This window comes from Pezoporus wallicus, unplaced genomic scaffold (assembly GCF_028554395.1).
Source record: "Pezoporus wallicus isolate ANWC-B61680 ecotype Strahan unplaced genomic scaffold, APGP_CSIRO_Pwel_v1 contig_8747, whole genome shotgun sequence".
Taxonomy (NCBI): Eukaryota; Metazoa; Chordata; class Aves; order Psittaciformes; family Psittacidae; genus Pezoporus; species Pezoporus wallicus.
Genome location: NW_026641976.1, coordinates 1,135,663 through 1,147,424, shown reverse-complemented (window position 1 = coordinate 1,147,424; position 11,762 = coordinate 1,135,663). Strand labels below are relative to the sequence as shown.

The 11,762-nt window shown below is 45.9% G+C and overlaps 1 protein-coding gene across 4 annotated transcripts in view; it reads left to right on the top strand.

Annotated features, from left to right (window-relative positions):
• The window catches only part of PRDM15 (PR/SET domain 15), a 40,576-nt gene continuing 28,814 nt past the window's right edge, over positions 1-11,762 (top strand). For all 4 annotated transcript variants that reach the window (XM_057426391.1, XM_057426389.1, XM_057426390.1 and 1 more), the window contains exons 1-5: positions 1-107; positions 5,371-5,415; positions 7,889-7,982; positions 10,362-10,515; positions 11,326-11,578. In XM_057426391.1, coding sequence (XP_057282374.1) covers positions 5,379-5,415; positions 7,889-7,982; positions 10,362-10,515; positions 11,326-11,578 — 538 coding nt within the window. In that variant the 5' untranslated portion in view covers positions 1-107; positions 5,371-5,378. The remainder of the gene's footprint in view (positions 108-5,370; positions 5,416-7,888; positions 7,983-10,361; positions 10,516-11,325; positions 11,579-11,762) is intronic.

Sequence of the window (11,762 nt, the reverse complement as noted above, 5' to 3'; positions counted from 1 at the left end):
GTCGTGCTTTGCGGCCGGCCGCGCCGGCTTCCGGTGGCGCGTGGTTTCCGGAGCGGATCGGAACCCGGAGTCCGGATCCGATCCGGGTTTGGCCATTCCCCAGGCAGGTAACGCCGGTTCCCCGCGCTCCCGCCCGCCGCCTCCCCGCCACCCTTCCCCGGCCCACGCGCGGGACTCTTCACGCAGGATCACCGCCCCGTGCTCGGCCTGCGCCACCCGGGCCGCCGCGCCTCCTCTCGCCGCCCCACCGCTCCTCAGGGCGTGCGGGGCCGGGGCGAGGGCGGCGGCGAGAGTTGCCGGTACGGCAGCGGCTACGACCCCGCCGCCTCCTCCTCCGTCGCCTCCTCCATGCCGCCTGTTCTTTGTTACAGCGGCCGCGCCGCGGCGCGCGGAGGGAGGGCAGTAGGAGGGGGGCGAGGCGGGTCCGAGGCAAAACCCGGCGGAGCCGCTCCCGGATCCTCGGCTGGGCCCCGCCGCCCGACCGGTTCCTGGCGGCTGAGGCGCCGCTCACCCCCGGCCGTGCCCGCGGTCGGTGCGGGGCCGCGCCGCGGCCTCATCCTCGCCGCACTCACACACATTCACCCGCGACGACGGGAGGCTCCGGCCCCGCTGCCGGGCGCCGGCGGCGGCGGGGGGACGAGCCGCTGGGGCTGCGTGGGGCGGGGGAAACGGCGGGGGTGTCCCCGCAGGCGGGGCTCGGCCGGTAAAGCCATCGGTCTGGGGAGGGTGTGGGTCTTGTGAGGGCAGCGGCCCCAGTGGTGCTTGTGCCGCCAGTGGCGGCGTGTTCCCTTCGGCTGCTGGAGCGGGGAGCGCCCAAGTGCGAGGGGGAAATCTAAAGGGAAAAGGGTGGGAAGAGGAGGAGGCAGGTCTGGGAACCGGGCATGGGAACCGGCCATTACCGGCGGCTGACCCGGTGGCTGGCGGCTCTGCCGTTGCCTGCCCTGGCTCTGTAGGTGCACGCCTTTTGGAATCACAGAATGGTTTGGGTTGGAAAGGACCTTAAAGACCATCTGGTTCCAGCCCCACTGCCATGGGCAGGGACACCTTTGCACTAGACCAAGCTAAAAGCCCCGTCCAACCTAGTCTTGAAAGGGATGGGGCGGCCACGACTTCTCTGGGTAACCTGTTCCAGTGCCTTGCCGCCCTCATTGTGAAGAATTTCTTCCTTACATCTAATCTAAATCTAACCTTTTTCAGTTTAAAGCCATTTCCCCTTGTCCTGTCTCTACGTGCCCTTGTAAAAGCCCCCCTACAGCTTTCCCGTAGGCCCCCTTCAGGTACTGGAAGAGGTGAGGTGTGTTCATTGCAAGACAAAAGGAAGAAAGCCGCAGCCTGCAGTGCTTGCTGTGCACAGACTTTCTGCCATACGCTTGTTTTCTGCTCGTCTTCATTAAACTTTGCATGTACTCTATGCACCAGAGGCAGAGTGACCATGGTCACTGTAAACGATGGAAAGGGAAGGTGGGTAACCTCACTACCCACTTTGTGATCCCCCCAACTGGTGCATAAAGTGTTCCACTCTGCCTTCTCAACAGTAGCTGATAGAATGGTCGTACTTCTTTAGAAATACAGTGCCTTGCTGTAGTTTACTAGATATTCTGCCAGGTAGTTTCTGATTACTTTGAGCAGGAGCATGAACAAACTAGACTACATCATGAAGAAAACAATCTGTGTTTTTAAGTGCATTCTGCTTGCACAAATATATTTTCAGTACCCATCTGCCTCTGTTTTCAAGTTACTTATTCCCACTAGTTGAAGCCCATTCTAGAACTTTAATGGAAAAATGAAGCAAGAAGAAGGGGGAACATTAATTTGACTTTGTTGGTCGTTAAATACAGATTTTTAGGGTTTGGTTTTATTTTTATTTTTTTCTTACCGGGTCTTTTAAAATCTACGGCAAGATCAGAATTGCTCAACCTGCCACTGCAGCCTGATTTCTTTCTTCAGCAGTTTAGAAGGGGAAACGATGCTGTTACACCAGGTCTGATTTATGTGGATAGCTTACGGCTTGAGTGGTTCCCTGCTGCTGCACATCATGCTCTGTAAACAGATACCTGTGATGATGCATCCCCTCAGTGTCTTCATTTGGGTTCCCTCGAGTTTCAGAAGTGTCCAGAGGCCCGTGTTGCAGCTGGAGTTTGCTTAGCTCTGTGTATTACTCTCAGGCACAAATCACTCAATTAATTGTACTGATTATAAACCAAAAAAAACCCAGAAAATTCTGGTTTTCTGCCATCAGAATTGGGCCTTCTACCTGTGCTCTAACTTCTATTGTAGCTTTTCACCTGGTTATTCACTGCTTAATGATTGCTCTCCTTTTTATATTAAAATATCTGTAATTCTGAGAGGCTTTTATTATCTCTGCAAGGCAAGAACATGATCATGTGCAGCAGGATGAGTGACTTAATGGAATATTTTTCTGATACAAATGCTTGAAAAGAAAATCAGACATGGCCCACAGCAGCAGCAGATGAAGGTGAAAAACTTTGAATCTGTCTTCAGTGCCATCGTGTGAGCTTGCATGGCACTTCATGATTCTGTTTACCAGCTGGGGTGGGTGGCATAATGTCATCTATTTCAAAAATCCTTGGGAAATACAGTTGAGATTTGCCAAGAGTTTTGGATCCCATGGGTTAGCAGTATACGAGTATGTGTTTGCAAAGCAGAACTGTTAAACCCATTTTGGGGCAGCCCTTCTTTTCTTACACACGCAGCAGTTTATAGCAAGGTGCAGATACAAACTCAAGGTTCGTAGCTCTCTTTGCACCTGCATGTTGAGGTGTGAGTTTGTTACCCGCTCCTGTTTATTTTAGAGGGAAATTTTATTTCCTGTTTATTTCAGAGGGAATTATTTCAGCAGGTCATTGTGCTGAGCACAGGAAAGACAGATAACAAATCAGGAATGTTGCAGTGTGGAAAATGAAAGTACGTGCTGCAAAAGTGAGAATTGTGCTAATGCAGACAGTGAGATGCAGTGTGCTTATCAACTGCGCAGAGTGCGTTTGAGGGACTTTTATGCTTTCTCCCCATCACCTTGAACGTTTCTGGTACTATGATTTCCCTGCCCCTTTGTTGCTATTCTCATCTATGGTCCCTAGAACAAGACTGACATGGCTGTTTCTGTAATGCTGCCGGTCATCAGTCTGCAGTTTGTGAAGAAGGCAACACAGGGAAGTCCTAGAAGGTGAATGCCTTTGATGAGCAGGTCATGCAGCAGCATTGCTGGTCTTGATGACTGTGTCCCCTGCGTATCTGAATCACTGACCAAGAAAAGTATTTGTTAATTCAGCCATATCGAGGATTAAAGTCTTGTCAGGATACAAACTATCTAAAAATAACTGGATGTACACGGCTTGAAATAGTGCAGAGCATCTGCAAAACATCTTGGTTAAAAAGCAAAGCAAACCATTTTTGCCATCAACCTACAATACAGTTTCTGTGACTTGCTTTGCACCATTATACTGTAGGATTCTGTAAACACCTGTTGCATTGCCTGCAGTGCTTTCAGGTAAAAAGCTTTTGAGAAATTCCCTGAGTTGCTGCTCATGCTCAACATTGGGATTTTGTATCTAAGTTTAAGTACTTTATTGTAACAGTAGCCAAGAAAGGCCTAGCTTGTGCTGCAGAAGGGCAGCGCTGGCCCTTTACTGGGGCCACAGGTGTTAGGAGGGATTGTGCTGTTCACGTGAGGTGGAGTTGGGGAGGGCAGTGCTTGGGACAGGCCGGGATGCCCAGACTCGGTGACCAAAATCCTCCTTAGGCTGTTGCCCAGATAACTAAGCAGCAGGATCCCACCTGCTGTGACCAAGAGCCACAGGGACCAGATGTTCTTTTGTATTCCCATCAGTTGACATGCTGGCTCTCCACTCAGCACCCCTCCATGTGGCAGTGGACGTCCTTTGGTAATTGGGAGTAACCTATGGATTTATAAAGGATTCTTTTTGCTGCTTCTGGAGGAGGTTTGAGGGGGAGCAGAGCATGGATGCAGCCAGCAGCTAAAGACTAGACATTGCTGCCTGGTGTGCACAGGCACCATCATGGCATTAGCCACAGGCTTGGCACAACTATGGAGTCCTTCCTGAAACAGTGGAAGGGGTTTTGTGGGACAGGGACTTCACTTGTGCTGAGAAGTCAGTAGAGCCGGTATCTGTGCAGTAGTTGCCTCTCCGGGCTCCAGCCTGAGGTGTGTTTCCAGGCCTCAGCCACACAGACCATATGAAGCATCAGTGTTCAAGAATAAACTCATAATGGGAAGTCCTGCTCCTGTGCTGATCCTGAGTGCTTATACACATCTCTGGCTTGGCTTTTGTTGTAGTGGCAAATGCATTATATTTTTTTTCAAATGGCTCTGCTAGCTTGGTGTGTCTTTGCTTACTTTTCCTCCCCTGTTCTCCCTCTCACAGGTTCAGTCTCTTATTCCTTCCTGTTCTCTTGACCAATGTGTTTGCCCTTTCTGCAGCCTCATTCTCTCTTAGAATTGGGTCATGATGTTCAAGTTGCTTTGCTTCTCACTGGGCCATTGAGAAAATTGCTTATTTGAAGAGGAGAACCTTTTCATGGTTAGAAAAGGGAAAACAATTGTCTAGATCTTGCTTGTGTCATGGTCTTAGCCATACATAATCATACTATTTGCCAACCATTTAGATTGCCTAGACATCATTGAGGACCCAGTTTTTAATACATACTGCCAAAACTGATTTATGAAAGTGAATATAGGTTATCCTTATTTTACAGGTCAAAGCAAATTGATGACTTAACGTTTCATGGAAGATCAGTTACAAAGATGAGATTAGTTTTCCCAGGTTTTCTGATGTTTGTTACCGCAGTATACCTTTGCCTTTGGAACAAATCATGATCGTATCTGCAGTTCTTAGGTTCTTGAGATTATTGTGTTTATTTAATAACTGATCCACCCTTCAGAGGTAATTTTTTAAGCTACTGTTCAATAAAATGCTTCACTGAACCAGACAGGCTTTGTTTCTGTGCTGGTTGTTGCTGGCCTGGATTAGTCCTCTGGCTCTGTTTGTTCTGAGGCTCCACAGGAGCTTATAGCAGGGGATACACAGGAATGTCTGAAGGTTGGCAAGAGGAAGGATGAGGAATGACGTGTGACAGCATTGCCTCAGAGAGAAATGCCTCTGAACCTACGGACATTTAGGCTTCTTGGTGGTGAATTCAGCAACACATGTAATGATACAGCAGCCACTGAAGGATTTCTAGCAACTTTAATTTCTTTGACTTTCCATTGATACTCCTGCAATGTCTTTGGTATGGCTCTGGGTGAGTCAGCATCATTACACCATAAAGGGGTTCTATACTATGGAAAGTAGAAGTCATTCAGAACTAACCTTATCTTTTGTATTTTGGCAGGCTTAAAAATGGCTGGAGATGGCAGTGATGAGACTATGTTTATCTGTAAGTATTAGAAAATGATCTAATTCTGATGATGTGACTTGTCTACTCAGAATGTTTGAAATGAAAGACTAAAACAGACAAAGTTTTTATTTAGAAAAGTATTTATGTAAAGGAAGTTTAAACAGTTTGTGGGGTAAGAGAAGGTTGCTCATTTTAAGCATGAACATTCTCGTGGTTGGGTTTTTTTTTGCAACCAGATAAAGAGACGTCTGAATGTTAGCAGAGCAGCTTTTTCATGGTCGAAGTGAGATTGAAGGCCTAAAACTAGCCTAAGCCCTAACCCCAGCTTTAGCAACCAGGAGTGTCTGTGGGGAACTCTGACCTCTAGGCTGTGTGAAAGATCTGCACTTCCACAGATGGAGGACGCAGGCTCATCCTTTCTGGACAGTTAGTGTCATTGAATACGCGTTTCATAGACAAAAGAGAGTTTTGGAATTTTTTGATAGAAGTTTGTATATATACTTCCCTCAAGGTATTTTACCATTTAACCCATGCTTAGTTTTGTATTCCTCCTATGGCTGTAATCTCTTGAAAGTGTCACATATGGTGAGTGTAAAAGCCTTGGGGAATGTCTGCTGTAAGGCATCCCTTAGATTTTGATAGACACACTACACAATGTATCAGTATCAAGTCCCCTCTGCTTTTGTCATTCATCTGCAAAGGCGTGAGAGAAATATGTAGCTGATTACCACATGTAGTTTTGGACAATACTGTCTGCCCCTTGTTGAACCTGTGCAGTGGCTGGTACTTTGCAAAGGTGAGGGGTGTAGTTGAAAGATGAGGGGAATGATGAAGCGCTTCGTTTTCTCTGGCAGCAAAGCCAAAAGAGCCTGTTGCTCCAGCTATTCCTTCCTGTCCCCGTTGGTTATGACAACCCTTTGTAGATGATAATCCAGTTCTTTTCAATAGTCTGGTTTGCACATTCCTCTGTGGCTCCTTCACCCTCTCTAGTTTTGGAAATTTATATTTATCCCAGATAATTTCTGTAATATTAAGGACAGTGTGAGCTGCAGGCACAGCTAAGGGTGGTGGTATGGTAAACAGTGCAGGATGGCTGTAGGCTTAGTTGTGATGCCAGTGCTAAGTGGACAGCACTTTCCCACAGATCCTTTTCTCTGGTACAGCTGTCTGGTGCTGTACAGCAAACTGGATTGGGAAATTCATTCATCTGAAAAATAAACTGATGGGAAAAGCTTGATGATCCTTTCCTTGGTTCACCAGAAGGGAAGAAACGGCAGCTACGCTAGGGGGTTGCACAAGCTGATACTACCACCATTTGTCAAATATACATGGATTTTCACTGCTAAGCTGTTTTTGTTGCCAGAAGAAGAAACAATATGGAGCACTGCATTGTAGTTTGGGATCCCTTTTCCACATCTAAGAAGAAATTTTTTTGTTAGTTCACTGGGACTGATACTGGGAGGGAGAGGTTTCCAGTTAGGGGTAAAGAGTGGCTTTACCAGAAGGAGTATACCCTGGAATGACATGGCTTTTTTCTTGTTCTCTTTCCAAAGTGTAACCACCCTCTACTTTGCATCCTTACTGGGGTTACCTGACTTGCCCTTGTGAGCATGGAGCTCAGGTGTAAATCGCATTGTAGGAATATAACCCCTGTGCGATGATCTCTTCTTAAGCTGCATTAGCAGCTGACCAGACAGGGAAGTCTGACAGCTATTTTTTTACGGTGAAGCAATGTATATGCGTTTGAAATCCTGTTCAGTCAGCTTATTTTAGAAAGCCACAAATTATCCTGGTCTGAAAATTGTTTTTTAGGAACCATTCAGTTCTGGGTAATTTACAGCCACGTAAACTAGAAGTTAATTTAGGTAAGCTAACAGTGAATTAAGAAGTGGCTGAAGTGTACTGTGCAGCAAGCTGACTTGTTTGGAAAGGCACCAGAAGGTATCTTGGAGGTTTCTCTCCCTGCACTGTGGGTGAAGAGCCTGAGTGGGCCAGACATGGCTCTAGGCAGAGCTGTGCTCTCACAGCATGTTCATGCCCTGCTGAGACCCTGTGACAGTTCTGCTACTGCTACTGGGTTTGTGCCTCCTGTCACTAAGAAGACCACCCTACCCAAGCTCTTTCTAAAAGCCTGGGTGCTGGGAAAGTTTTCTTTAGCTGCTAGATGTTATGGCACTTTATCTGCAGAATAATGTCATCTTTAAGCAGAATAGTTGCTGTGGATGTAAGGCAATTATTTTCCTTTGAGAGAGAATTTTAACAATTGTCTTCTAATTGTACTGATCATTGTGTGTATTATCTCACCTACACAAGTGCCAGCTGTCAACTTGATGTTCAATTATATATGTTCTTTTAAGCAATATAAATAAACATCTGCCTCTGTATGTATGTATTTTGCCTGGTGTTAGATTTTGTATTTGGCTCTTGAAAGGAGAAGGCAGCTGTCTAACAGCTGTCTAACAGAAGGAGTGTTTTCCATCAACCTTTCTGTATGCTGTCTGCTTCCTTGCAGGGTGCGAGGACTGTGGGCAGTACCATGATTCAGAGTGTCCTGAGCTTGGCCCCGTGGTGACAGTCAAAGACTCCTTTGTATTGAGCAGGGCAAGGTAAGGAACATTTGTGTTAGCTCTGATTAACCCAACACCCATATTAGTTCTTTAAAGCATATTTGCTATTTAATGATTTTCACAGTGACAGCTGAAAAGTGAAGCCCCAATCTATGGAAAGCATATGGCCTTGATTAAATAGAAAAATTGATGCATACCCTTAAGTGCTTTACTGAATCGAAGCCAAAAAATAATATGCTGCTCATCAGGACTTGGCTTCTTTGCTGAGGTTTCTGGCAAAAAGATACTGCCAGATGGGGTGATGACTTCTGTCTTGGTTGAGTACCTGCAACTGTTTCCCCTCCTCATGTGTACCTTATTAGATTCATAGAAATGTGTGAGGATTTCTCATTTGTATGAATTGTTGTGTCCTCCTGCTTGGTATAACCTCTGAGAGGCAAAACAAGTTGTTCTCTTTATTATGAGATTTTACGAATGATAAGGGGTAATGCTTCTGTCAGAAAATGTGTGACAGTATGGCAGAAACATTCATGCTTGCCAAAAGAAACAAATAGGCTAAACCTAACTGGGAGAAAACAACACTAAGTAGTGATTTTTATAGTGAAAGGCAATCAGGAATGTCAGCAAACTTCATATTAATGTGTAAAATATAAGGCTAAGGGAGAGAAACAACTATCGTGAAGATGCAGGACAAGTCAAAAAAGGAAAGAGAGTTCAGATGGCTTCTTGTATTATAAAATGTGCTAAGGGCTTCCATATTTTTTGGGGGGGAAATCATGGACTTAAAATGTGGACAGCAAGTCTGACATATGGTGGCTGTGTAGGTCATACTGTGTAATCCCAGTAACAAACACTAAATGTGTTGGGTCTGCCATGTGGATGCCCTGACCCATCTCTGCCTGGGCCACATATTCTTGGTGCCCCACAGTGTACACTGGCTGCATAGCTGGTTTTCTGGGCTTTCCCAGAAAAGGAAGCTCCTTGCAACTCCTACCAGTCCTTGCCTTCCTATGCCTGGAAACCTGCCATGGATGATCTTCTGCATCAAGTGTTAATGAGGACTACTGTCTTAACAGGCCTGATGCTATTGTCTCTTCTGCTCTTGCCATAAGCTCCTGGGAAAAGCCTGATTCCTCCATCCCAATTACATCCCTGTAGGTATACACAGATGGCTTTTTGGGCCGCCACGCCATCTCTTTCCCAGGCTGATCAAGCTCTCCTTCCCCAGCCTGCCCTCACTGCTCTAGCCTTTGACCATACTGGTGGTCCTCCCGTGAGCTCAGTCCAATTTGTTACGTCTTTCCATTTCATGAGCCTGAAATGGGAGGTAGGATCTAGCAAGTGCAGAGCAGAGGGGGATGATCATTCACCTCAGTCTGTTGGCTGCTACAGTTCATACCATCCAGAATGCTTATGGTCCCCTTTGCTGCTGGGACATTCTATGGCCTCATGTCCAGCTTGCTATCCACCACCTCCCCCCCAGGGTCTTTCTCGCTGGTGATGGTACTGGCTGGGGTTCTTTCTTCCCTCCTGCAGGGCTTTGCATTTGTCCTTGGAATTTCATGTGATTCCTATCAGTTTATCTGTCTATCCAGGCTATCCAGGTCCCTCTGGATAGCAGTCTCGCCATCTGACTATGTCCCCCAGTCAGTGTGATCTGCAGACTGGACAGGAGTGCACTCCATTGTCCGTTCTAGGTTGTTGATAATGGTGTTAAACAATACAGAAGTCCCAGCACAAATCTTTGTGGTACCCCAGTTATGGTCTCCAGGTAAAGAACAGGACCCTCTAAGCCTGACAACCCAGCAGCTTATTTACCCTAGTAGCTGTGTGCCCTCCAGTCCATAACATCCCAACTTGGACAGAGAGATAGCGTTGAAAGCCTTACTGAACGGCATCCACTGCTTTTCCCTCATCCACAAACATGGTCATTTTATCCTGGAGGGCAAACAGTCTGTCAGGCATGAGTTGCCCTTAGTCAGTCCATGGTGACTGTTTCTCTTGCCACCTTCTCATGTGCCTCTAAATGCCTCTCAGAAGGTCCTGTTCCATGATTTTCCCAGGAACAGAAGTGAGGCTAACCAAGCTGCAGTTTCTTGTATCATCCATTTGGGCTCTTTTGAAGATGGGTGCAACATTTTTCTTCAGTCATCAGGGGCCTTCTCTGATGCCCATGATCTTTCCAAAACAATTGAGAATAGTCTAACTATGGTAGTGACTGCTCTGTCAGCACCCACAGGTGCAATCTGTCAGGTCTCTGGGCTTACATGGGTTGAACACTCATTTAATCACGTATGTGGCAGACTTGGCTGTCTCTGAAGTTGGGAGAAATACATGTTGACTTCTTTCCATGGGTTTCTGTACTGTTGTCCCATGTGTAACTTTTTTTTTCCCCTCAATTCTCTCTTCAATTTTTAGATCATCTCTGCCTTCTAATTTGGAGATAAGACAACTGGAAGATGGGACTGAAGGAGTGTTTGCTCTGACTCAGCTAGTGAAACGTACTCAGTTTGGCCCATTTGAATCCAAGAGAGTTGCCAACCTGGAAAAAGAATCAGTTTTTCCCCTGAAGGTAAGACAGGGCACATGAAAAGCAATAGCAAGGAGTCAGGTTTACCCACGATGAATTTATGCTATCTTACACTATGGGAAAAGATGTGTAGGGGCATCATTTGGGACATCTTTTAAGCATGCCCTGTAATGGACTAGCTAAACAACCATTCTCTGAGCAACATACAGAAGAACCAAACTGTAGATTCATTCTGTGTGTTCCATGGGAACATGGTTAGAGGAGACACCTTCTGCATGTGATGATACAAGAGGGACAATGATTATGGCAGCTCATTTCAGTTGTTTTAATGAGTTTCTTCAATTTGATTGTATGTGATGAGTGACATACACACTAGGTTTATGGAACATGCAGAGTAAGTATTTTTTTCTGTCTTACATTTGTTTTACTCTTTTCTTGACAAGTTTTGGTAGGAATAATGCTACAGTAAAAGTTAAATTCAGTTTTAGTTTTCAGTAATACCTAACTCAGAAGCAAAGATCCAGAAAAGTGAATTGGGCATGCTGTTTGCATTCTCCTCCATTCTCCTGTATTCAGTCATTAAGATTTTGTGAGAAACTGGTTGCTATAGCAAGAATTCTTCAGATAAAAGTTCAGTTTGCTCCCATCCTGCCCCTGGTAGTCTGTCTAAGACATCCTCATCTGAAGATGTGACGGATACATCACATCACATACATCGTGATGCAAGTGTTGAGGCTTGCTTTGTCTCTGATGTGCATTGAATGGAAGCCGTTGCAAAAGCAGAAAATAAGGTTTATTTTTAACTTTGCATTATTTGGTAGGGTTTTATTATATGGATATTTTGTTTGGCAGGTGTTCCAGAAGGATGGGCCCCTGGTATATTTTGACACCTCAAATGAAGATGACTGCAACTGGATGATGATGGTGCGACCAGCCACTGAATATGAGCATCAAAACTTAACTGCCTTCCAGCATGACAATGATATTTACTTCACCACCTCCCAGGACATCCCACCAGGAACTGAGCTGCGAGTGTGGTATGCAGCTTTTTACGCCAAAAAAATGGAAAAGCCAGTGCTGAAGCAGGTCTCTAGTATTGCCAATGGTATGTGTGGGGGCCTTTTTTCCTTCCTAAGGGCCCAGTTCTGATAGGGACTGATAGTCCCCTACTGGTGTAGTTGACAGTGCTGTTTATCAAATAGGTTCTGACCCTGAGTTTGTTAGCCTTAGAGTCAGGCTGACCTGCATACATGGTTGTCCTACGAGAAGAAAGGATAGATGATCATGAT